The sequence below is a fragment of the Delphinus delphis genome, chromosome 12 (genome assembly GCF_949987515.2).
Source record: "Delphinus delphis chromosome 12, mDelDel1.2, whole genome shotgun sequence".
Taxonomy (NCBI): Eukaryota; Metazoa; Chordata; class Mammalia; order Artiodactyla; family Delphinidae; genus Delphinus; species Delphinus delphis.
The window spans coordinates 58,137,327-58,164,931 of NC_082694.2; the positions used below are offsets into that span (position 1 = coordinate 58,137,327).

At 42.6% G+C, this 27,605-nt stretch overlaps 1 protein-coding gene across 10 annotated transcripts in view; it reads left to right on the forward strand.

Moving 5' to 3' along the window:
- Window positions 1-27,605, forward strand: part of SLC8A1 (solute carrier family 8 member A1) — a 411,488-nt gene that overhangs the window by 335,416 nt on the left and 48,467 nt on the right. For 5 of the 10 annotated variants that reach the window (XM_060026743.1, XM_060026744.1, XM_060026745.1 and 2 more), the window contains 3 exons: window positions 106-174; window positions 5,327-5,457; window positions 9,664-9,763. In XM_060026743.1, the coding sequence (XP_059882726.1) occupies window positions 106-174; window positions 5,327-5,457; window positions 9,664-9,763 (300 nt within the window). The remainder of the gene's footprint in view (window positions 1-105; window positions 175-5,326; window positions 5,458-9,663; window positions 9,764-27,605) is intronic. The other 5 variants (XM_060026748.1, XM_060026749.1, XM_060026752.2 and 2 more) reach the window with 1 other exon arrangement.

Below are 27,605 nucleotides of genomic sequence, written 5' to 3' on the forward strand. Positions count from 1 at the left end.
CACTGGGTGCATCTGGGGGTGACATTCAGCTTACTAATTCCACAAAGCTCTTCTGGCAAACCAGTGCAATCCAGTCTGCTGACTTTCTGCCTGTCCTTTTGCCAGGCCAACCTGTCTTCAGGAAAGTTCATGCTAGAGAACATCCGATCCCCTCTACTATAATCACCATCGCAGGTACTCATTTCATCACGGTCCTTGAAAACCACAGTTTAATTGCCTTCAAGGGTTCTTTCGGTCTTTCGACATTAAAGTGACACAGTTCACCCCCATTACCTCTAAAGCATTGCTACACAATGCCGTGGCTTCTCTGCAGTTGGGGGTATGATGAGTCAGCAACAAGGCACCACATCGGCCCAGGACGGGACGCATGGTGGAGGGGGAAGCATGGACTTACAGAGAAGATTGAGTCCAGTAGCCTCTCAAGTTTCAGTATACTCCAGATTTCTTGCAAATCTCGCTTCTTCAACATGGGTCTTTCATTGCAAATGTCATGAAATGTCTTTAAAAGCAAGCTGTCTCTCTTCCCAGAGTCTGCCTTTCCTTCCGCCAGGCAACATGATGTTAGCCAAATATGCACAGATGACAGTACATCTGTGGGGTTTCTCCAGAGGGGAACATTGACAGGGTGACTAAAGGATGACAGAGCTATCCCAGATCGACTGTACGATTAGAGCCCGGGTGTGAGCCCCTTGCCTTAATTTACCAAGCTCTGGATAAGGACACGGATACTCACTCTTCAGTTGTCACCATCGCCCATCACTGGTCATGGCTGCAGAAACACTTCTGCCTGCTGCAGTAAGACTTTGCTCGTTCTCGCATCCCACACTCCCATTCAGTAATCATGCAGCCCTGACTGCAGAGTTGTTCCAGAATATTCCTCATGGAAATAAAGTACCAGTCTCTTTAGGTTCTAATCAAACAGACCAGCTAGATGCTGAAAAAGAGATCTCCGCTCTCAGACTTGTCAACACAGATCTGAGTGAAGGATTAAAATAACCACAAGCAAATTGTCCCACCACTGGCCTTGTACCCATTTCCAAATTTTACATTGTGTGTTGAGACAAAAAATTGCAAATGCATTCACGAATATCCACAGTAGCTCCTCGGGTGCAGATCTCCACGTGGCTTGTATTGTTTTCTAATAGAGATTCGTGTTCTCAGCCCTTCACCTCTTACAGTGATGCGGCTTCCAAATGCAGCCTGATCAAGAAAGCATTAACAGCAGCTTTTTCATGATTCTGCTTTTCCCAGATCCCTGGTACCCATTAGCTATTGTGATGTGTCATTTGCAAAATCAGTTACTCAGGGGAAGGGAGGACCCCTACCAATGATTTCATCACAGGATTGTTTTCTGTCCTGTCAATACTGATTTTAACCATGGCCGTTAATTATGCATTTGATCTTTAAGTTGGGTTGGTTGGTTAAGACCATGATGTTATATAATTTATTATCAACTTCTCAATAAAATATGATGAGTTTAAAAATATGTACATATATATGTACATATACAGATAAACAGGATTACACAGAGAATTTCCTCTACCTGAGAAGCAGAACTAAAAGCACAGCATATGCATAAATAAGGAAATGAAACTGACTTGGCCACAGTAAAATGAACTGCATTTGATCCAGCACTCAAAGTGAAAAAAAATAGGTGATCAAAAAATGTGCCGTTAAACGATTTCCCTATTCAATAAAAGATACCTAAAGAGAAGACACTTTAAAAAAATAAGCTTAGCTCTCTTCTTTGCCAGTTTCAAAAATCTGGATCACAAATACTAATTTATCTGTATCATTATAGAGCAATAAAAGGATTTATCCAGCTGTCTTCTCTCAGTTACATATAAGTATAATTATCTCTTAAATGTTCATGATGTTTATTAAGTGAAAACATCCCTGACCCTACCATGACACTAGGCCTTTGTGCTTTGACTTCTTTCTGCCTGGAATGCCCCTCCTTCCTCTATTACCTCCTAGCCAGCCTTCCCACCACCTTCACCTGGCAAGCTCCTATACATGCTTCAAGGCCAATTTCAAATATCTCCTCTTTCCTGAAGCCTTCCCTGACTCCTTTGGTCAGAGGGAGCTACTTCCTGACCCTGGACCTTCAAACCCTACCTTGCTGTACTAGAAGTTGTTCCATCTATATGCCTCACTTCCCACTAGACCATGAGTTCCTGGAAGAAGAGGCGGGGTGGGAGGGGCCTCAGTATGCTGACATAGTGTAGGAGTGCAATGACGTGTGAAATGAACAAATGGTCTTTACTATATGCATAGAGCAAAGAAGAGGCTTGTCTAACAGTGAGTTGGACAGTCACATGACAAATACTTATTGGGCACCTACTACTTTCCATACATAGTAATAGGCTCTGAGGGATATGAGGAAAATCCAAAGAGCAATGAGACATATTGTTCTATCTTGGTAAGTTTACGCGTCGGATATCTGTATGTAAAGGTAGTTTAAATATTAAAAAGTAGTATATTAGAAGTGTCCTCGTTTAATATGTACACACAACAAATATGCAGAATTAATTTAAAGTTAGAGTGGTCATTCCTAAATAGGTCAATTGAGGGATATTTCATGCGAGAAGAGGTAGGGTTTTGAAAGGTAAGTAGGATTTAGCTAGATGAAAATGGGGAAGGTTTTCCAGATGGGTAGACAGTGGAATAAAGTGTGGCATTAAATTCAAGTCTAGCTTGGAGCAAGAATGCAGAAAGTGATAGAAACAAGGTTCCTGCTTTTCTTTAGGTTAGTATAAAATCTGTTTAAATATTAATTCCTAAAATTTTGTTCTTTCACATACCTCTTTTACAATATTTCCTTAGGCCGCATACCAACTATGCTATTATTTACTTCATGCAATTTTTTGCCTCATGTTTTTACTTCACTAGATTTGTTTAAAAAAAAAAAAAACTTTAAGTTACTAACACTAATAGAAAGCTAGTATTTATCACATAGAGAAAGTAAGGTTAAAATTTTTAGAATGAAAAAAGTTATTACTTCTAGCTCAATGCAGTCAAATGCTCTATGCCTGAGAGCTATTTTCTCTTTCGTAAATGGTAGAAACCCTAATGTCAAGAACTAGTTACAGACCTGACAGCACCAAACTTCTTCATCATAAGGACTGAAGGAGGATTAAAAAGGGAATAACCTTTTCACTCACTATGTGATTTGATTTCATTTACTACCACGTCCGTTCATTTAATACCATGTTCCAAATCATTTCATTTTGCGAAATGCGGCTTTCAACAATGCCACCGCATCACCTTTCTTTCATAATTTCTCTGTTTTTTTTTTACCTAAATTGACTTGAATCCCATTAAAAGCAACTTCCCATTTATAAGTAAACTATTAAAAGGGGGACATAATAAATATTCTCCCCCAAATGGCTTTGTAATTCAAATTAAAATCTAAGTTGTAATAGTTTTTCTTCTGGAAAAATAATTCTTATTTGACTAAGTCTCCATGTCTCTCAGCCAGGGTTATGAACAAAGACACTAATAGAACCTGCTCCTATGAAAACTCTAATAACATTTTCCTGGGCTTAAGATCAGAAAGCAGTGGGAATCAAAATATGATTGGTTTGAGCATTGGATAAATGGGACTTCACATACCTCAGCTCACCCCCTTGACTCTGCACACGTAATTTCAAGGGCAAGTCATGGGGACACCAATCAAAAACCTTTGCCTTCCCTTGGGTCATAACCTCCCAAGCCTACTCTGAGAAATATTATAACTTTTACCATTAAAAGGAATCTACTTGCACCTCTCTTGTGCATCTGCTAACACTTAGCAGACTTTGGCTAGTCCAAGATCGCTTATTTTTAGTCTTCTTCGAATTTCTTTGGGGCCCTGTAATTACTGAGGGTAGGAAAGCAGATTCTGAAATATATTTTTAGGAAGACACTATTGAATACATAGTAAAGAATTCTTTGATATGCTACCTTCTGCTTTTGCCTTTTGCTTGGTTTTGACACTTCGTATGTAAAATGCTAGCAGTGCCTCTAGCCCAACTGCTCCATGGCTCAGTAATCAACGACTGGCCTAGGAACTAGTCTTCTGCATCATTTGCTAGAGCATGAAATGAAGCCACCAAGGCAGGGTCCCTCAGCAGAGGGAAGCCATGTATGGGTGGGATGGGATGGGAGATGTGGACTCCTGCAATAGCTGATGCCTAAATGCAAAAGGCAAGGAGTCTGGGCTAGAAGTCCCTCCCTTCCTCATCTCTCCTCAGTCAACAGACTCCCGTTGCAGGCAGTTTGCCTGGAAGGTTCTAGAAGCAAGGGCGTCAGGGCTGTGGTCTTTCTGTACCACCAAGACTACTTCCTTGGAGATGAGGTCCATTCAGCTTGACTGTGAGGGGAAGTGGCCTGTCTTGTTCCAGCATCGTGAGCCTGAGGACAGGAGGCTGAGTGGTTACAGGAGTACTGTTTGTCCTTCACACGTGCGTGGCCTTTTCAGTCTGGGATTTATCCTAATGACCTTCACACAGAGAGGACCCAACTGTGAGCTCCCCCTCATTAATGGACTCTCAAGTCCATTAGCATTTTCTGAGCACCCACTAGCGTCTCCTGGATTGTAAGCTACATGGTGGTTCCGGAAATAATCATGCCCCCATGGTGAGTAAGTATGAACTTCCCAAAGGCCTCACCCTCGCTCTCCCTGTTTTCTTTAACGTTAACATGGTCAGGGTCCTCCCAACCCATCTCAGCTTTGCACCAGAGGGAGGCAGCTCTGGAGCGCAGGCGTCTTACTGACCCGTGGAATTCGTGGATGTTTTGCTTCTTAACTTGCAGCAGGGGCTCTTGGCAAGTGAGAGGCTAAGATCGGAATTTCCCATCTATCGTCTCTTTGGCCCTGGGCCATTTTCTTTGCCTCTAGAAAGTGGAGAAGAGGAGGCCAGAGTCTTACATTCCTTGAGTCACTCTGGAACTTTAATTGTGTTTCCTCTTGGTCATGTGCTAAAAGGATGTGTACAGCCAGCCAGGTGAGCCAGTGTCCCAGGGGACAGCTGGGTGATTCCCTCAACGCAGACAACATGTGGACAGTCTTTACCAGTGATATGGCCCTATAAGTTGCTTTTCTTGATGTGCCCTTTGGCAGGTGCTTAGGTTGTGGGATATTACCATCACTTGCCGTCAGAGTGATCACTGCCCCACACAACAAGCGTCTGTCCAATTCTCCCCTCCAGCCTTACAGCACCACCCCAGGGGCTTTCAGTAGGTCATCAGGGCTTCCTTCCTTCTTGGTTTTCTTGTAGCAGGATCCGGGGATTTCCAAATAAATTTGAATGCGTTCTCACTCTCTTGCCCTTCCCTTTCACAGACGAATATGACGACAAGCAGCCGCTGACCAGCAAAGAAGAGGAGGAGAGGCGCATTGCAGAAATGGGGCGTCCCATTCTGGGAGAGCACACCAGGCTGGAAGTGATCATTGAAGAATCCTATGAGTTCAAGGTACGCGCACCAGCATCGCCCACCAGGGAGGCCAGGCCCATCTCTGCACCGAGACGGTTCACAGTGTCAGTCTATGCCGTACGAGAGGCAGATGTAACTTCAGGAACTGGCTCGTTGATGGAGAGGCCTTTAGAGCAGAAATGGGATTCGCGAGTTGCTAGGGAAACAGGAGATCCTATAAACTAAACGGTGTCAGAACCAGGGTCTGGTGGGTGGCACACATCACTGTGTGAGGTCAGAGGCACCCTAAAGGGAGGGCTTTGGATAGCAAGGAAGAGGCAAAGATGGATTCCAAGAGACTGTTATGTGTGGAAGAAACGGTGCTTTGTTTGAAAAAGCTAATCAATCTTGTAGAAGCAAAGCCTTGACACTGCGGAAAATGAGGCTTTTGTTTTGGAGGAAGGATGGTAAGCTTTCCCTGTAGTCACCTTCTTAAGATCCTAGGACACTTGAGCACAATCAACAAACTGAAGGCAGAGTGCCTGTAACTGGAGGGTTTATAACTGCCCTGATGAAATTGGATTTCCAGTTCTCTAGATGAGGAAAGTCATTTTTCAGAAGGTAAGCAGATGGGCCTTAGAATGAGCTTAGGACTTTGAAATGAACCTTTTGGACCACTCTTAGCTGCTCCCTCGGCCCCTGCCCCAGCTCCCATCCCTTTTCACTCACGTGGTCCTCACACCTAGAAGCCCCCGGGGGAGCCGCACCTGCGTTCTGTAGTGGGACATGAAAAAGAGCAGCCTCTCTCTGGTTTTCCAGAACGACAAGCCAGAGCACAGCAGCATTTTCCCCACTTATTTTTTTTAAAGCAGATTCTGCTCCTGTTTGGAAAACCAGAATGAAAATTCCCAAAGGGAGAATCAGGTCACCAACCTAAAAGCCTCAGGATCATATCTGGAGTTCTCACAGTAGTGGCTTCTTTACCTTTTGCTGGGCCCGTTCAGTATTTTTCTAATTTAGTTCACAAATGAAGGTGCCTGAGAGGCGACAGGTGGAAAGAAAAATGTCTTTGCAAATTAAAGTGGCATTTAAAAGATAAACAACACAATTAAACTTTCCCCTTCAGGCCACTGTGGATGTATGTGTTAACTCCTCTCATTCGTTCCCACAGAAAGAAAGAGCAGGGCAGATCCTGGGACTAGTGCTTTCTAGGCAGAACCCCACCATCAGAGCCCACCTGGCGTTTCATCCAGAACCTGGCTCGCTGCACACACTTGACTGGTATATGCACAAGTTCCCTGAGATTCCTGAGGCACGGATATCTGAGACTGTCCATTTCTGTGGACCAGTCTGTTCCCGTCTCCATCTTCACTCTTCGCCACGCGCCCTCTTTTCACCTGGAACCAGAGGGCATGGTGCCACTCGCGACCACAGAGATTCTACAGCTTGGCATTTTCTGTGAACGCTTGTCCCCCACCCCTCCCAGGACTCTCATGGGGAATGATTGTATGCCCTCTTCCTCACGGGACCACCCCGAGCACTTCCCTTCCATGCACCCATGACCAGGGAGAGAAATCACGGTCACTTCCTGTAGGAAGGGTACGGCAGGGCACAGTCTTCTAGGCATAAAAGTTTTCTTGTGTCCAAAGCTCTCTCTGGTAACCACTCCAATGATCCGAGCATTTGAAATTCAACCAAGTCTCTTTCCATAATTCCCGTTGTTTGGGGTACTTATCTTCCTAGAATATCTTCCATAGACTGTTTCCTCCCATCTGCTCAAAGTTCATCAGGACAGTTACTGGTAACACTGAAGGGTACCTTGGGGCATGTTTCTGAAGTGCCCTGTAGCATCAATGTTGATATCATATTATTTGTTTAGGAAATTTTTTCTAGACCATAGCCGTTTTGAAGAAATTGTTCAAAGCCCTCAGAACTGCATTAAAGACCCAAATCTGGCTGATACCTCACAATGTCCGAGTCTGCTTTGCCCACTGGGTTCTTGTTTACTATGTTGTGACCAAGGGCTGGACTTTTCTAACACCCATGGCTGAGGTTAAAACTATTGCTACAGACTAGCACCGTGAAGAGCTAATGACTGACATATAGGAAACCTCCAGGTCAGTGTCCGTGGCAAAGTTCAAGGATCAAATTTCAAATTCCTCCTCTCCTCCTATAGGTCCTCTCCTATTCACGCCTCTCCTCCTATAGGTCAAGAGAGGACACATATGTAAATTAAGTCCAGGGAAGAGCCCAGGCTGTCTCATAGTCCGCCAGGGTTAACATGAACTAAAGTTTACAATCTACCCGAGGTTTTATATATATACATTATATATACATATATATACATTTTATAATATACATTTTAAGTTTAGTTTATCTTAAAACTTTGTTCTTCAGAGAGATTTTCTGAGGCGAGTCTGTGTTTAACTGTTAGAGCAGTTTCACTCTTCAATTATTTATCCCCCAGAAAGTGGGATTCTCTGCCTTGGCTTTAGAGTAAAGAGGGCTTCCTTGGAGAGACCTGCCCCAAGTTTCCATCACATTTAGGAAAAGTCAAGGTTATTTCTTGTTACATTCTACACAGGGGCTTCCCTGGTGGCACAGTGGTTGAGAGTCCGCCTGCCGATGCAGGGGACACAGGTTCGTGCCCCGGTCCGGGAAGATCCCACATGCCGCGGAGCGGCTGGGCCCGTGAGCCATGGCTGCTGAGCCTGCGCGTCCGGAGCCTGTGCTCCACAACGGGAGAGGCCACAACAGTGAGAGGCCCGCGTACCGCAAAAAAAAAACAAAAAAAAAACAAGAACTTTGATTTGGCATCAACCGAGACACTCAGAGTGCTTGATGAGATTGGCCAAGTCCAGAGAAAAGTCAGATGCTTGTCATGTGCCTCTGGCTATGGCAGCCAAGAGCCCTGATGGTTACAGCTATTATCAGTGGCACTGGCAGTTCTAGACACAAAGCTAGAGGCCAAAAGGCCACCACCATAAGGACAAACAATCTAGCAAAGGATGATGTTGAAAATACAGAGTGGGCCAGTTGGAGATGGGCCCTTTCATGTTTATTATCTTCTCAGTGTTTCAAGTCAGTTGCAATGACGGTTGAACGAACACACTTGACATTCTGATGTAGCTTTGGCCTTCTGCACGGGCCCCTGGGATTGCATTTTCCTTCCTCCCGGTTAGCTAATAACACGCTCTCTCAAACCTTAGTCAATTCAGGGACACTGCACTAAACATGTACAGATTTTGACCTAAGACAAATAATACGTGTTTTCTGACTCTTTGCAATAAGTGGGAATTCGAGGATGCTCTGACAGTAAGGGTGGGGCACGTCGTGGACAAGTCGGTGTGGTCGTCTCTCTGGGAAGAACAGCTTCACGTTCCGGAAGTGACCCTCCTCCCTGTAATTGCTGTGATTTGTGGTAGCGCTTTGGGTGCATCTTCTTACTTAGTTTTCTTGTGAACGCTTGACTGCTTCTGCGGTTCCGTGAACTGACATTCATTTGGAAAGCTAAGAGTGCTAACTGTACAGAAGCAAGTGCCTAAACAAGGTCTTAAAGAAAAAGAAAAATAAGAGGCTCAGAGCTAGTAAAGCAGGGGGAGATTCAGTGCAAGGTCATTGCAGTTTGCCCTGAACCATACAGATTGACCGTTTTTGTCTTTTCTTGTTTGCTGCAGGAGTCAGGTGAGATGAATTCTCTACCAGCCACCAGGCTGACAAAACCAGTAGCCACAGGAAAATCCATTTATTAATGATCATACAGCAGCAGCCTTGACGCTTTGCTGTCTGGCTGCATTTCATTGATCAACAAAAGTATAGTAAGAACAGGTTTTAGTTTCGTCATCTCTCTGCCGCTTCCAGTTATCCACCGATAGGTAGTGCTGAGCAGGGCATAGGTTAATTCAGTTGCAGACACACACTCTAGATGAAACCGGGAGAGAAGCAAGTTCATGAAGCGTCCGAGGGAAAGGGATGGGCTTTTGCAACATCCTCAGTTGCAACCGGTGAGGCTATTCTTCCTTGGCTCTTAGGCAGTGAAGGAGGCTTGTATTTGCTATGAAGAAGTTTCCATTTCAGGATGTTTCCAAGAAAGGACGATGCTTGTTTGCATAATCGTAACAGTGTTTGATGTCAATACTGTTGCTCTGAGCCTAACATCTGCTACCCTGTAGATAACTCGGGGGTTTTTAAATCATCAAGGTCTGAGATTTCCCGAGGCATTAACCAACCCGACAATTATTTTCTGATTCTTTTCAACCTCTCTAGAGTACCGTGGACAAACTTATTAAGAAGACAAACCTAGCCCTCGTGGTTGGGACGAACAGCTGGAGAGAGCAGTTTATCGAAGCGATCACTGTCAGTGCTGGTGAGTGCTTTTCTCTGCATATTATTAATGATAATGTCCCGAGCTTACTTTTCCTGCCGTCACCACTTGGTCTAGGCCAAAGCACCAAAGACTCTCCATGATAAAATTAAAAGAGAAATAAATGTATTTGTAATGTACATGCACATTTTGGGGACGAATTCAGACTTTCTAAGATGAAGCAAATGTCTTCAAACAGGACATCCTTCTCTGTCTACATTGCATCTTTCTCTCTGGAAATAGACAAGATAAATTTAAAGCCTACTGTGTCTCTTACTCATGGATAGCCAATCACAGGGTTTATCTGGAAAATTCCCTGAGAGCAGGAGAAGTGACTAAGTGCAGGTCAGAAAGGAACCATCAAAATCATAGGTGGGACAGGGTGACGTTAAGACACTTCACCACCATCATCTGCATCATTTTTCACTCTCTTCAACAACATCTAACAAATAAGTGTTTGCACTGGCTCTGGAAGTGAAAATAGAATCACATTCTGTTTCTTCCTATACAAGCAAAGTGTGGAGTTTTATTTAGGAAGATCCTATAAAATGAAGAGGGTTGCAAACTCAAGGAGCCAGACACCTGAGGAAATTAAATTCAGAAAGAAGTATCCCTTTTCTGTGTCACCAAACCTTGTCCACTCTCTGTGTGGTTGTAAAAAGGCGGAGGAAAGCCCCTTTCAACGATTCAGGAAAGCAACACTCTCATGGGATTTTCTGGTTTTCAGTTCTTCTGTTTCATTTCCACTGGTTCTTTCTCTTTAAAGATCACCGCAGGCTCATTTTCTACTCTTGCAGCTAATGAATAAAACTAGAATTTTCTAACTAGTGTTTCCCAGACTGGAAAATATGGAAACAGCGTCACTAGCGGTTGGGTCATGACTTCTAACACAACTCCGTCTTTCCAATCTGCCACAGAATAATTTGACAGATCTCCCAAGTACTGTGGGAACAGAGGGTGATAAAAAACGTTTGTGCCTGTTTATTATTAGTGCTGTTAATAATCACACTTTGGTTTCTTGCAGTAGAGTATACAGTGGAAATTTATGAACAGTAAATGATGAGTAATTGCTTAGGGGAGTAGATCTGAAATGTACGCATAAGTTCTAATGGAGGTGGGGACTCCGTGTCTCAGTCCTTTTGGACTGCTATGACAAAATACCACAGACTGGGTGACTTGTAAACTACAGAAACTTATTTCTGGCAGTTCTAAAGGCTGGAAGTCCAAGATGAAGGCCCTGGTAGATTTGGCGCCTGGTGAGAGCCTGCTTCCTGTCTCATAAGCTTCTCACTCTGTCCCCACATAGGGGAAGGGATGAGGGAGCTCTCCAAGGTCTCTTTTATAAGGGCATTAATCCCATTGATGAGGAGCTAATCATCTTCCAAAGGCCCCACCTCTATATAACCATCATATTGAGAATTAGGTTTCAACATATGAATTTGGGAGGGATGCAAATATTCAGTCTATAGTACTCCCTCATTATGGCTTGTATTTTTTCTATAAATCTAAGATTAATACCTGAGGCGTGAGCTATATTCCTTCTTCGTAGAGAGAACAAAAACTAAAGGGACAAAGATAACTTGAATAAGAAACTGTTGACAAGGCCAGTGGTAGAAAATATTGAAAAATAACCAGGGCTTCCCTGGTGGCGCGGTGGTTGGGAGTCCGCCTGCCGATGCTGGGGATGCGGGTTCGTGCCCCGATCCGGGAGAATCCCACATGCCGCAGAGCAGCTGGGCCCGTGAGCCATGGCCGCTGAGCCTGCGCGTCCAGAGCCTGTGCTCCACAATGGGAGAGGCCACAGCAGTGAGACGCCCGCGTACTGCAAAAAAAAAAAACAAACAAATTATTTTATGGGCTTTGACATACTAGAATTGAAACACTAAAAGCAGCATAAGCCTTAACAGACCATTTCTAATAGTTTCCAGGTTTCCTTTGACTGCAGATATATGAGTATTTGTACGATGGTCACGAGCTGGACCTCATTCATTCATTTTTCTATATGTCAATCATTCATTGTTCTTGCTGAGAAGGCTATGGCAGTGAATGAAAGACAAATAACCCTGCATGAAGCTTACCATCTACTGGCAGGAGACAGCAAATAAGTAAAATAAGCAAGAAGTCAAATAAGGTGTCTGTACAATGGTGAGCTAGTCATGGAGAACAACAAAGCCATGGAGGGAGACAGGAAGTGTGCATAGAAGCTGCATTGGGTGGTAGCCAAAAAGACGCCATCCATAGACACGTCGTTGCTGAATTTGCTTTTCTAGCCATGGAGTGGTTTATGTTGGTTCATTCACACATTTTTGTAACTTTCAGGGACCAAGGTAAACATTTTATGTCCAGTCTATGGCAATGGAAAAGGGTGGTTTTAAACAGCAAGAGTGATTATGCTGCAAACAAAGTTGTGTATTTATTTGCTCCTGGTTAGAATAGGTATACAGAGAAACAACTCTAAAGATGCTAAGACATTCTTACTTTAAAGGGGAAGATTTTGGTTGGCCAGTACTTTCTTATGTTGAATCAAATGCTCTCGGAATCTCATGAGGTCAGTATTATGATCATCCTGACCTTCTGGAGGAAGAATCTGGGCCTCAGCAAGGCAACTTGCCTTTGGAAGGTATAGCCCAGAGCCCTGATCTACCAAACACTAGTCCAATGTGCTGTCCACTGCCCTGAAGAGCAAGACATTTCCAAGTGAGGAAAATTGCTCCTCCCATCTGGCTCATGGAGTGACGCTGGCCTCGTCACCTCTCCTGGTGCCATGGTTTCAGCACTTACATGATGAGAATAACTCCCACTCAGATCCTTTGAAGAACGGTTTATGAATGAAATACCCAACCTCTCAAAGGTTCTTATTGATCATGCAATATATTCTGTTTTATGTTTCTAAGTGACTGCTTGGGAACAAGACAAAATGGCTCAGAAATTTGCAGGCTGCTGGGTAAAATGGATCTTCTTTACAATTTTGAGACAAAATATCAGAGAAGCAAACCCATAGCTTATAGCCATTAAATTACATGAAGGGCAGTTAGGAAGCTTAGTTGTTGTCATTAGGATTAAATTTAAGTCTCTAAAGAATGTTACTATTCTTGGGTTGTTAAGTAGACAATACAATTTGTAAAGCAGTATTTCTTGAAAACAGACTTTCATTGGATTTTAAGATTTCATGGCTAAATAGTTGAGAATCAGAAACAGTTGCCTTATTAAAAATGTTAAATTGCTTTTAAATGTCTCTACTGGGAGGCTTTTTCCTGTGCAATTTTCTGTGCAAAATTGAGACGATCTATCTTGCTAAACAAAAGTAATAATTTTATAACTAGGATTTTGCTTCTGTTTCCCACTGATTATATTTAAGCTAATTTCAAGGTAACCCCCTGGCTGTCTTTTGGTCCTCCTGTCTTCTCTGAATTTCATAGCTCAGTCCCTGGGCCTCCTATGACCATAATGTTTCTGTAAACCAAGTTCTTATAGTTCAATATTTGAAGAGTTAAAGGACTTATGAGACTCAAGGGATTAGGAAGGGATTATATAGTCATGTCCTGGCAGTTCTCCTTCTGTCTTTCCCTGCATAGAATACCAGGAGCGGTAGCGGTAGTGAAATGCCTGTCAGAAATTTACAAGGCAAGTCTAGTACCATCAGGTGCTTTTTTTTTTTTTTTTTGGCTGTACGCGGACCTCTCACTGTTGTGGCCTCTCCCGTTGCGGCCTCTCCCGTTGCGGAGCACAGGCTCCGGACGCGCAGGCTCAGCGGCCATGGCTCACGGGCCCAGCCGCTCCGCGGCATGTGGGATCTTCCCGGACCGGGGCACGAACCCGCGTCCCCTGCCTCGGCAGGCGGACCCTCATCCACTGCACCACCAGGGAAGCCCAATCAGGTGCTTTAAGATGTGGCAGCCGATGTATTTCCAAGGGAAACCAGCACTCACTGTGTGTCTGGTTTGAATTTCCCCCAGTGCCGCCATCTTTCTGGTGTCTCGGCTAGGGCAGAACGGAGGGTTGGCTTTAAGAGACTGTGGACCAGCTGGGCTACGAGGGAGAAACAGATGTTTCAGGGAAGAGGGCAAAGGTTAGCTGGGTAAAGAGAACCAGGATGCCAGTGCCAGTTCCACAGCCGGAACATTGTTGTTCTTTCCAGCAGCCTTGGGTGGTGGTGAGGTGAAGGACAGAGTGATGGCAAGCCTGGCTTTGGAGTAAGATGTGGATTTGTGTCCCAGACCTCCAAAAACTCCCTGGGTGACTCTAGGCAGATTCCTTCCCCTCTAAATCTCAGTCCCCTCGTGTGTAAAGTGGAGAAAACTGTTCCTCACTCATGGAGTTGCCGTAAGGATTGATCAAGGCAACGCGTATTTTCACAAGGACTGTCTGTGCATTGGGATAGCACAGTTGGTTATTTGAGAGGCAAACTTCTTGAATATTCTACGATAAAATAGAACCAAATTTTGTGGAAAGGCAGTCAATTCAGTTTAATTACTAAAAAGGCTAGGGGACTAAAAACACTGGTTGACCTTTTTGCCTTGTAGTATTACACATGCCGTTTGATAGATAAGGCGAGTGAGATTCAGGAAAACAATGTGACGACTTGCGCAAGATGCCAAAGCTGGTGAATGTCAGCGCTGGGGTACATGTCAGCCTGGGATTCTCTTCTGGGTGAGAAGTGCACTCACTCGCTGTGCCTGAGTCCTGAGCACACACACACATGCACACACACACACATAGAACACCTGTAGACATACATACGCAGATGCATGCAGACATGTATGTGTGCATACATGCAGATACACAAAACACAGGCACAGAGACAGGCACCTTATATGGCCTGTATCTTTATTCATTTGCATAACTGAGCTGCAGATTGAAATATGAAGGGTTTTTCTTCCCCTTAATATTTGTTAAATCTCCTTAAGCCCAGCTCATGTTTCCTTCAGGGAAGGCACCAGTCAATTCTCTAAAGAAGAGAGGGAAGTGTTTGTTTCCCTAGGTGCATCTATAGTCTTCTCCTGCCTAGTAATTGGTGACATTCTTTCAAGAACATCATCACACTGCCCCCTCTTTTACCTGGTCATTCTAAATATCCCGCATTAAGGCTTTTTCTCAAATCCTTTTACTTTTGACATCGATTTTGCATATCTGATATAATATCTGTTGGACTTCTCATAATGAAGGAACACTCAAAAGTGGCCAAAAAAAGAAGCCTTTTTGTAGTCTTGATTCTGTCTCTTGTCAACTGCATAACTTGACAAAGTATTTAATCTTTCCGAATTTGAGTGTCACCATCAGTAAAATGAGAGGGTTGGACCAGGCGAGTTCTAAGAAACCAGCCAGTATAGAACTTTGGGAGCTCTGTGGATGTCTGCTGTATTTTTACAGCAGCCCCGATGGCATCATGTTTCATGGACCACCTGATTCTGAGCAATGGAAAAAAAAAATACACTCTGCCCACCTTCCTGGCTTGCTTATATTAAATATTCAGCATAATAGCAGCATGCAATTCACATCGATTCTCCTAGAAGGAAAGGGATGAGAAGATAGTCTTCCATTGTTTGAAAAGAAACGAAGTGAGAGGACGATTCGAATATTTCTAATTTTCTTCCTGCTTGGTAATTGGAGCCCAGAAATCCCTGTGGAATCCTTGACAGAAGAAGGGTAGACATTCAACAGGAGGCCGGGATCTTAGACGTGACTGGCCTGTCCACCCTCACTACACTTCACAATAGATTAAAATCAGAGACAGCGACACCAGCTAAATAAACAGGTGGAGTGGGTGTGGTCTGCTGAGTCTACCATTCCAGTCTGGAGACTAGCTCAGTTTGGGGGATGCTTCTGTCATCGGTCTTTCATCCATGCATGTTATGTAGAGTAATAAGTGCTCTCAGATAAGCTGAATTATTTAATAGCAAAAACTGTCACCTCAATGGTGCCCATGAACAATAATTCACTCTGACAATCCTGTCAACCTGAAGACTGATCCACTGCCCAAGTCCTAAATAATAAATAATAAAAATGGTACCTCCAGTGAGTTTCAAGGGGTTGCCGTGCCATCTGGTCTAAGCAGGAATCTTTCTAGGATCTATTATCAAACATCATTACTATGGAGACACTCTCATTACTTAATGCATAAACCCCTGGGTCATATGGAAATCCCATTTAAGCAGCTGAAAAAAAATAATCCTGCTAGGTCAGGTTTGACACAGACTTCATGTGACTTTGAGAAAATCAGAAAAACAAAGAGGGTGTTAGGGATTTGGGAGTTTTCATTTTTGTCCTGTTTCTTGTGTGACGATAAAGATTCTTAATTATCCTTTATGTAAAAATAGAAATTGACTGAGGTTCATGAAAAAAGCTGAGGTTTCCTGAGAAATGGTAGGTACAGTTACCTCTAAGGAAGTTGGTCCAAAACCTGTGTATAAAATTTCAGCCCACTTTCTGCTTAAATAATGTTACCATTTATTGCTTGTCTACCATGTCAATGAAAATAATCAATAAACAGTCTATAATAAAAATAGAAAAGAGTTTTATTTGAGCCAAACTGAAGACTATAGCCTGCAAGACAGCTTCCCAGATTACTCTGAGAAACTGCTCCTGAGAAGCGTGTTTTTCAGCACAGTCTTATATCTCGTCAGAACAAAGAACATTATACAAGTCAGGGATACGTTTCTTCAAGGTTTCAAGAAAAAAAAGACAACAGACCAGCATGTGCACAGCAAGTCAATATGGCCTTGGCACCTGGGAAGAGGGTCTTATCACCCAAGGAGGACCAGCATTGGAGTTCCAGGAAGGGAGGCGTTTAGGTTTTATTTTTAACATGGACATTCTTTACTTCTGGTCAATGTGCCCTGTTCTTTAATAATTAAATCAGATATACAATGTGTGTTTGATGGGCCACAAACAGGTTAGGGCATTGGAATGGATGACGTCTGTTTTTGGAACATGGAAGTACTAAAGGGTCCTCTGAAGGACCTTTCACTTTCAGCAGTAAATGTCGACTTACTCTCAATGTCACTGCTATTTGAAATTTAGAGCTCTGGCTTTAGTCCAATGAAACATCTGCCTTAGAGTACATATTAGATAAACTGGGTAATTACACCAACTGGGCCAAAGCTCATTTAAGAGATCTAATGCTTAAGACACACTGTCTAATGGTCACGTTAAATTCAGTAGCTGCTCTTCCTTGCTTTGAATTAGATATCAGGAAAGTAAAGCTTCTTTAACTTTTTATCAGAGCCCCTATCAAAACTGCTCTCACTGGATTATAAATTAATCATAATTTTAATTTTTACCTTTGAAGTATAATATTTGAAAAGTATTTGTATCTTTCCTTAGAGTTAGAGTTATTATTCAAGATGTCCCTTACTATAGTTAAAGAAAACATGATAGGGCTTCCCTGGTGGTGCAGTGGTTGAGAGTCCGCCTGCCGATGCAGGGGACACGGGTTCGTGCCCCGGTCCGGGAAGATCCCACATGCCGCGGAGCGACTGGGCCCGTGAGCCATGGCCGCTGAGCCTGCGCGTCCGGAGCCTGTGCTCCGCAACGGGAGAGGCCACAACAGTGAGAGGCCCGTGTACCGCAAAAAAAAAAAAAAAAAAAAAGAAAGAAAACATGATAAATTCCTACTTTAGTTTAAAGAAAAGGAGTTTTGTTTTTTTCAGCAAATTAATTTTTTTCAGTGTTTTCTTATTTGCTTTGACCATCAGAAAGCTTAGTCAATTTTTTTTGTCCAAGTATTCAATATTCACTCAACTTACGTGTCTGAAAGTGTCCTTTATTTCTGCTTTCTTCAGATATTTTTTGGTCCTATTTTATCTTAAAGTAGTTTAACTTTATTAATAGGTACAGATCTGCTCAAGTCCTCTTGGAAGTAGAAAGAGTCTAAATTAAAATACTTTTTTTAACAACAGCAAATCTGTCCTATTTACCACTATTTCTCTAGTACCCAGGCCAGTGTTTGACAGTGATAAGAATTTGTTGAATAAAGAGTGAATGAATTTAGGTGGGAATCAATGTTTTCCAATCTACATGTAATTGGATTAAAAGCCTGTTTTCCCTATATCATACTGCCATGTCTGATCTAGAAAAAATCTATATAAACACATACATACCCTCATCCGTACCTATGCCATATTTCAAAGAGTTTCAGACACATTTCATTCATATATAATATACACAGAACATACAGATATACAAATGCATGTAATTGTACCCATATAATACATTTATTTTTGCGTATGCAAATTGGATATGCAAATCCATATTTTAAATTGCATTTTCTGTCAGTTTCCTTAGTGGAATTTTAGTGTTTTTTGGCTGGTTATTGTGATCCAAAATGAGAAAGAGGAAAAGCAGAGGGCATGAGTAACAAAGAGGATGACGGTAAGTTCCATAAAGAAACTATTTATGGCAGATATTCTAGGGCCATATTGGTAGGTAGATAAAGCAAATCTAGGATATCTATCAACTTTAAAATGTCAGTGGTAGCAGAATAAAACGTTGAATCAGGTAGCTTCAACTCTTAGTTTCAGAAAGAGGCAGGCCAGCCACACAGCGGTGAGAGAACAAGAAGGCGGGAGAAGCAAGCAATTATTTTCTGGCCCCTGGCTTTAGCTAATATTTCTGAAAAGAATACTGGCTTGTTGGGCTGTTTTTCTCTTAAATTGCTTATTACAGAATCTTGAGGAAAACACTGTACCAAAGGCCTGGGAATGATTCAGCGTTTTTATTTGTAAGCCTGGAGTCACATCTCTAATGTGGTTTGGAGGAGAGGCAGCAGCTCAGCTCTGCAGACAATGCACCATCACTGGATCCAGTAGCTCTTTTGTTGGCTCCGGCTGCTGCGATGTGAATACAGTTTTAGTTGTTGCTTCCACATCAATGCACGAGGTATTGAGGGGGGTTTCATCCCAAGGCGGGAGCCTTTGTACACTGTTTCCAGTGGGGGAAACATTTCAGCATAATCCAGCGAGGTGGAAGGAGGAGAAAACATAACCAATCCCCCCCCAAAACACACACACACACACACACACACACACAGGTGGAGGAGCCTTGTGAAAGTGACTTGCAGCATTAATTCTTGCTGTTAACAGCCTTCTGCCTTGATAAAAACCTTGTCATTCTGACTCCTGCAATGAAAAGCCACTTGCCTGGACCAACAGGCTTTGACAAAACCCAACAGCCCGTGCCTCTCTCCTGCCTTGCCTGTGCCTGTTCACATCTGACTGGGTGTTGTCTCTTCTGTCCTGAGAAAGCATCTTAGACCAGAATCCTGGTGCAGACCTGAAAAGGAGCTTACTGATCAGCTAGTCCAACCTTGCTTTTTTTTTAATAAATAAGAAGCTGAGACCAGAGAGGGAAAGAATTTCCTCCAAGGTCACACAGAGCCTGTTTCAGAACCCAGGGTACTTGCTACACCACATAGCACCGCTCTCATTATTCTTTCCAAGTTGGCATTTGTGGAACCAGCACCTTTGCCCTTATTCCATGCCTGTCCCCTGATGTCACCTAAGGACCTCTGGGTTTCTTGATGACATGAGGCTTCAGGATTAAGTGAAGCAAAGACCACAACTTTCTTGGGCCAACAGTTTAGCAGCATTCAAAGAAGTGAATGGCCCCGCTCTTGATGAATAGTTGTTTTGTGTTCACACCAGCCTCACACGGCAACCCTGTGCAGTAGGTATTGAGGAACCTGTTTACGAGACGGGGAAACAGAAGTTGGGATTCACACTTGGACCCATAGGTTCTGGTGCCAACGTTGGTACTCTTTCCATCTTGTCACACTTGTGCATCCCAGAATCTAATGCCCGTAGGCCACAAGCTTATTACTTTTATTCCTCTTACTTTGCTCTTGCCTCAGGGCTTGTGCATAAGTGTTTTTCCCCTGCATGGAAGGCTTTCCCTCCATGTCCGGATGTTCTCAGCATTAAGGTCTCAGCTCACGGGTCACCACCTCAGAGGACTTTCTGTACAACCCAGTCACTCTTTATTATACTATCTGACTTCAGTGTCTTCAGAGCCCAGATCACCATCTGAAATGATGTTTGTTCATTCGTTTTACTTGGTTACTATCAATCTCTCCTTACCAGAATGGACATTTTATGGGGTCTTATTTGTCTGCAGTTTCAATGCCTAGAACTGTACCTGACCTGTAAATGATGAATAAATATTCACTGCCGATACGAATGGTACAAATGAAGTGACTCTTTTAACCACTGCATTCCCTTTGAAGAAGAGGTTTACTGGTTACTTTACTAGGGATATTGGTTCAGGTTAGAGGTTCAGCCTAGGCTTATGGGACAAAACAGTGACCTGAAATACTTTTAGAGATCAGACCTATAGATGTAACAGCGTTTTCTCCATGCCTTAACCAAATAAGGAAAATAGGCCACAGACATTGATAATGAGAGGGGAAGGGATATTTTAAAGATGCTTTATATTAAAGAAAAGCATCAAACAGCTCCATTACAGGATTTTTTTTTTTATGAGAGATGAAAAATGCACTGACGAACAGACAAATCTGATTGTCAACACCCGCCTTAGGCAGCCTACCCTTTAAAGGAAGTGTTCACGTGCAGTCAGGGAACAGGATGTTCCACCTGAATTCCACTAAGGAGCTAATCCTCTTGTCCAAAACCGATTTCACTACATATAAGATTCTCACTTCTCTTTAAAAAAGTCTCGGGCTTCCCTGGTGGCGCAGTGGTTGAGAGTCCGCCTGCCGATGCAGGGGACACGGGTTCGTGCCCCAGTCTGGGAAGATCACACATGCCGCGGAGCGGCTGGGCCCGTGAGCCATGGCCGCTGAGCCTGCACGTCTGGAGCCTGTGCTCCGCAACGGGAGAGGCCACAACAGTGAGAGGCCCGCGTACCGCAAAAAAAAAAAAAAAGCTCTCATTTATCTTTTCAACAGCACCAAAGAGAAGGGTAGTTGAGGTTAGCCTTTGTTTCCAGGAGATGAATCTGTGAGGTGCCCAAGAACATGGAAATCATCAAAGCCTCTTTGCTGTCAGTGCAGAGCCCTGTTTACTGGCATCTCAATGAAAATCACAACAGAGAGAAGGGACCAGGGACGAGCAGATGAGGTGCACCCTGAATGATTGCAGTCACTTTGTATTGGGCAAACCGAGGCCATGATGAGATTTCTAGACACCCCACTTTCATCACCAGTTTGCTGGCAGATCAACTCACAAAGCCCATGATCAGAAGAAAGTCCCTTCAAGTGGTCCTGAGACCAGGAAAGCAGTCACAAAGCAGGGGAGTTGTCTTTGCCCAAGAGCTATCTAGAGTCCATTCCATTCTCTATGCAGAGAGATTGATGTTTGCCACAGTATGAAGAAAATCCCACTTCCCCCCAGGGCTGACATAAACCACCAGTAGAGGATTTTCCCAAAGAGTAAAAGAAAACCAGACTCTTTAGGAAGAAGAAAGGAAGTAGGGTCATCCATTCATTCCCTGAAAGAGCATTCAATATTTTATACACGGTAGCATATGCAGGGGTTTATTTTAAGGAGGTAGGTTATTTCCCAATTACACTTTTCGTAAAGTAATGTCAGATGAGCTTAGATTTTTATCAGATTGGATTGTTGCTGGACAAACCACAGAGATTTTTTCCTCTGGGAAAAATGGGTCAAGTAATTGCAATAAAGTGAAAGAGTTTAAATCTCATAAGCAAGTCACTTAAACTGTGAGCCTTCGTTTCTTCATCTTTAAAATGGAGAAAATAATACCTACTTTACCAGATTGCTGGGAGATTAAGTGGAATGTGTGTATTGACCCATATGCATGAAGGTAGTTAGGCACTTAGTAAGTGAATCTGAATTTATAGTTAATCCCAGCAGCATCTTAAGAGAATCTAGATCATCTTGGTGCTCCTCTGCATGTGGGGCAACCTTTGATACACATCTACTGTTTATATAAATTTCAACATTTTCCTAGGACATAATGTTGATTTTTGTTGTTGTTGACAATTACAGGGTTATTGCTGCCCAGTTCCCCCAAGGCTCAGCTTCCCACATTCCAGGAGGCTAATTCAGACACAGCTGCTGGTATTTACAAAGAGTTATCAGAGCCCTGGGTCCAGTCTTGGAATCTAGTGTGCCCACATGCTACCCGCTTTAACTAAACCATCTAAACTGGCAGGAGGCATCTACACTTGCTGAGTATCACTGCTGCTTTTTGGAGGTTTATTTCTTAGGTGCTCCAGTCTGCAGGCAAGATGCTCCTTTATTGCAAGAGCCTGAAATTCTGTCAATCCTACAATCAGTAAAGGGTAAGAGGACCCTCTGAATTTCAAGACTCAGCCTGACTTGGAGTGATTTTGCAAAAATTAAGCTTGGGGCAAAAACCACATGTGACTAATTCTGTCAGCCCACAGTCATTTAGGAGCCCTCAGCTCACATAGAGGAATTCTTTACAATGAAAGAGGCTAAGCAGTCGAGTTTCAGCTTTAAACTGATTCATTTGGCTAATAATCAAACTTGCATGGAGCTAGAACTCCTTAGTGGATCCGTTTTTCATTTTGACAGTGGCTACATTTGCTGAGAAATATTGCTGTCACATTAGATATTTCTTGTGCTGTGTTAACCATCCTAACAAGGTCCATAATGACCTAAACTATTAAGCATTCTGTTCTTTGTGGAAAATTTCACCCAGGGGTTCATTTGTTTCCAACAGGGTTGAAAGTTATGCGCAGAGAGTGAGCTGCCTTCAAGTGTCCCTTTCAGGATTGTCCCATATCACCTTTCCTTAACCGCCCAAGTATGGAGTGAAAGTCGCACTGGTCCTGTGGGGCAGAATGGCCCATAGCTATCTCTGGTTTGGAAGTAGATGGTGGGGATGATTAACAGGGCCTATATAGGTGTCCTCTCCCTCTAAGAACAGGCCAGAAGTTCAAGTCACAAAGCTACAGCAGTCTCGAGCTCATATTTCTTACAACATGATGTTGATATCCAATGCATCTCTCCAAGGAAATAGAATGAAAACTAGAGATCAGTCAAGTCGTCTCTAGAATAAAGGACATACTCCTAGCTGTGGGTGTCTAGGCACAGTGGATTTTAGGCGTGGGGTCTCCACACTAATTCTGATCCCCACGACTTAGTAAAGACGAGCCTCTTGATATATGACCAGGCTTGCTCTCAGGCCTTTGGCTGCAGGGGACGAGGGCAGTGAGACTAGAGACCATCAGAAGCGCCCACAGCCCACCACCCACAAGAATAACTAGCCACACCCAGAGACTTTGTCATAATCCAAATACATTTTAAAGAAGGCTTCAAGAGTGACACTTCTTAGAAAGAGCTGGTATGCTATCAAGGTTCGAGTTTTCTCATGACAAAGTTTTACATGGACTGAAAAGACAGTAAGTAATCACTTCTTTTAATCACTTCCTATTAAGGATAGGTGAAAGGTTGTACAATTGTGTCCCCCAAAATCAATTATGCTAGTGTGGAAAATGGAAGACATGACCTAGAAATGTCTTCGGAAGAGTGGATTGTTGATGTTGGTTTACTCGTATGACAATGTGTGATGTCAGCCCAATGTGTTCATTAACAAAAGTGCCCAGAACGAGGATGGCGAAAGACCTTCCCCGGTGCAGGCAAATAAGCGCCTCTTGGAGTTGCATTCAGCTCCACGCACTGCATTCTAAAAAGGAAGGCTGTGTACATGTCAGTCCCAAACTCCCAATCTATCCCTTCCCCCTACCCTTCCACGTACACGCTGCTCTATTTAAAATAGGTAACCAGCAAGGACCTACTGTATAACACAGGAACACTGCTCAGTATTCTGTAATAAGCTAAATGGGAAAAGAATTTGAAAAAGAATAGATACATGTATGTGTATAACTGAATCACTTTGCTGTACACCTGAAACTAACACAACATTGTTAATCAACTAGACTCCAATAGAAAATAAAAATTAAAAAAAGAAGAAGCAGCAGACTGCTCAGAGGAGCATGGCCAGACTGAACTTGGAGCGAGGACTGACGGTGAAATGAGAGGAGTCAGCATCAAGTACCTGAAGGAATGTCACGTGGAACACGATTAAACTTACTCCACATGGCTTAAGGAATGGGACCCGGACAAATGAATGGACCTACCAGCCCAAGCTGACAGCCAGAGCTGTTAAACTGCATTGTGAGACTATGAACTCCCTAATAGCTGAGACTCTCAAGTGTGGCATGGGTGACTATTTGGCAAAGAGATTTTAAAGAAATTCACATTAAACAGGGAGCTGACATGGGCAGGTTCCGAAACCCTTCCAGTGCTTTAAGTTCAGGTATTTTTCTAATCCCCACACGTTTCATTTGATAGAAGCAAATGTCTGTATTCTTTCCCTGTGCTTTGGCAACTCATAGATCTAGAAATTTGAGTGAATTGTGTTTTGAGATCTCTGTTGATAAGGAATTATCTTGCAATATACTTGGAAGAAAAGTTGCTGACATCTTCTACTTTGCATCAGGGAATAAGTATTTGGCCAAAAAGTTCGCTCAGGTTTTTCTGTAAGGTGAACAAAAATTCATCAGTTGAATCAGTTCTCAGTTTGTTCTCTTAAAATTAGAAGGGGTAAATTAGCTGATTGCTAAAGTTTCTTTCATTTAAAATATTTAGTAATTTTGTAAGAACCTTTGAATAAGAGAAATGGAAATATACAACAGGAGAGTAGAACTTGATTTATAATTATTGTATATCGGGTTGCAAAAAAAAAAAAGTGATAGCTATGGAAGAGAAAGCCCATTCAGTAACAAATTAGCTTGTTAATCTGTTTGAAGAGAACAAATCTTTGTGCTCAGAAACTAAAGAGAAACAAAATCAAATCAACCACACGGGAAAAAAGGAATAAAATTTCAGAAAGAAATTATGCCCAAAACAATGTCCACAAAATGAAGAAAACCACTGTAGTGATCCACCTTCATGGTTATTGATTTGTATATTACAGGAGGCTGCTGAGTAACACTTACTGGGCTTAGAAGATCTCATGAAGGCAGTGTGGTTGCCCACAAATACCATCCTAAACCCATCGTGTCATGCTCCCGGAAAGCATTCTGATCGTTCTCATTATTCTCATAGTTGGAGGATAGTCTTGCAAAATAAAAATGGACTAATTATAAATAAATGAATATCTAGAAGGAATTGAAAGTCAGTTTCTCAGATTAACAAGATTCTCTAAACTGCTTTCCATTCCAGAGTTGTGATAATTTAGGCCAGTTTCCCCAATTCTAGAGTGAAGAGCTAGATGCAAACCAGGATGTTTGATTCAAATGGTTGGCCTTGGACGACTGGAAATGAAAATAACTTGCCACACTCTAGAGATTCAACATCGGCCGTAACCATGATGCTCTCCCTTACTGTATTGTCTTGTCTCCTGGGTTTAGTTGGTCCCCAGGAACTCGAGAAAGAGCATATGGATGACTGCCAAAAACATATCATAGCTAGAACATAAATTAGAAGACAAACATTACTGATGCTGCAACATCATTTTTACAGTCCTACAGAAAGGCAACATTGCATTTCTATAGCACAGGGCATCAGAAGAATTCTCAGGTTCAAACTTTGAATCAGTGTGTGACGATCGATGCTGTAGTCTTCAACTTGCTTCAACAAGACATCATGGGAAGTAAAATGATCCCTGGGCTGTTAGATCAAATCCCAACTTAGCCACTTACTGATTGTGTCATTATTTTAGAAAGTCACTTAACATCTCTGAACTTCATCGTACGATGGGATTCATGATGCGGTTATTGTAGGGATTAAATAAGATCAGGTATGTGAAAAAAGTTAGCTCAGTGTCTGACATTTAGTAGACACCCCATCATGTTCTCTCCCTCTGTTCCCTTCTTCCTTTTTTCTTCTTAAAACCAAGCAGCTCGGGGAAGCTGTAGTGGTAACAGCTCATTCAAACAGAATATAGATTCTGTGCAATCAAGATACTCAGATCATATTGATTTACTGCCTTTCTTCTGACAAATAACAATGATGGAATATGGCACCTCTGTCTGTAAAGGGGTTTGCAGTTTTACAAAGGACTTGGACATTTCCTCCCCTGGTCCTTACAATAGCTCTGTGATGTGGGATTTAGGAAACTCTTCCGATGAAGAATTGAGGCCCAGGAAGGTCAAGTGTCTTGCCCCCAAACAAGCTATTAGAACCAGAAATTGACTTAAGTCTTCAGACCCAAATGTCCATTACACCCCAGCAGCCTCTATTTCTAGTTCTTAAAGTTCTCCCTGAGGCCAAACCCTGAGCATCTCTACAAATTAACACCTGGTTTACTTTAGCTGCTGTGTACTCTGCAGGTGCCAAGCCCAGGGATTGCCTTTCTTGATCAATTAATTGTGCTGACAGTACCCTTGTTCTCATGCTCCAGAGCAGGGCCCGGGCAAGTACCATTATATCAGTAGTTGAAGGGATGCTCTGTCCACTCTCTGTGATGTTAATGATTGACTACTTTTGTAGTTATATTTAGGAAGTCCAGTATGAATCAAGGAAACCATTTAAAAAGCCATGGGAGGGATTAATCAAATACAGCTTGTTTGTTATCTTCCCATTACTGAAATCCATAAAGCTGAAATGAAGGATTCTGGGATAAGAGGATCCTTTGTTTGGGATCCTATAAAAGGAAACCCACCAACCTGCCTGTTTCTTTGCTGATACAGAAGAGAGGCTCGAAAGAATTACACAGCATCCAGTAACCCTGAGCTGGCAAACATACCAGCAAATTACTGTCATCTCTACCATCACATAAAAGATGCTCCACGTGTGTGTGTGTGTGTGTGTGTGTGTGTGCGCGCGTGTGCGTGTGCGTGCGTGTGTGTGTGTGTGTGTGTTTAATGCTCCACTGCTCTTTGCAAGGAGCACGCTTTTAAGTACAGTCCAGGTGGTGATGAATGAATATAATATTTCTTTGTCCTTCTCCAAGACAAAGTAATTGTGTCTCATACATGGCAGTCAGGGGTCATTTTTAATATTTAAATAACATCTGAGTGGGAGATTAAAATTTATAAAGAGCAGTGAGATTCCAGGAAAAAGATGGGAAGCCACTTCTACTTTCAAATGCAATAAAACAGATGGGCTCCCAGTCCAGACTTAAACATTAAGATGTTTAATATTCCTTATAATGTTGGAAGCCTACAGAAGGAAATTCTCCCTCTCTCTGTCTCTCTTGCATGCATACACACACACACACACACACACACACACACACACACACACACACATTTTGCATTGTACACGTACAAGTCATAAAGTTAATTCCAGAGGGCAATATTAGATTTTGTTTTTAAAAACCGAGAATGTCACCTTAGGACCCAGCATCTTGACCAAGTAATTAAATAATGATGGGGAAACACAGTAACAATCCTAAGTGGAGGAAAATAATGATAACTACCATGATAATCATTACCTTGAAATATCCTCAAACACTTTGCAGAAATGATCTAATTATTCCCTTGCGCATCCCTCATGGGAAAGGGGTTATTATTTCCATCTTGAAGACAAATACAACATCTACTCTCAATTTATAAGTGTCATTTCTTCTCAGAAGCTTCATTATTTGTTTTCTTGTTCGTCTCCACAGTATGAGACTTAGACACCCCAAATTAAGTAATTTTGTAGAGTTAGAGGCAGAATAATCTGTGTTTCTATGAATGATTGATTAAAATCTAGTGTTTTCCAAACTGTTTTAATCATACCCCCTATAAAATGATAAAATATTTTCAAATATAGATATTTTGAAGGATCAGATACAAAATAAATATAACTAGAAAGTCTAGTGCTTTTTCTGAGCTTTCCTGGGGTACATGCAGTCCCCCCTTTGGATTGGGAAGCAGGGAGAAAAGGAGGTAGAGAAATCATTAGCATGG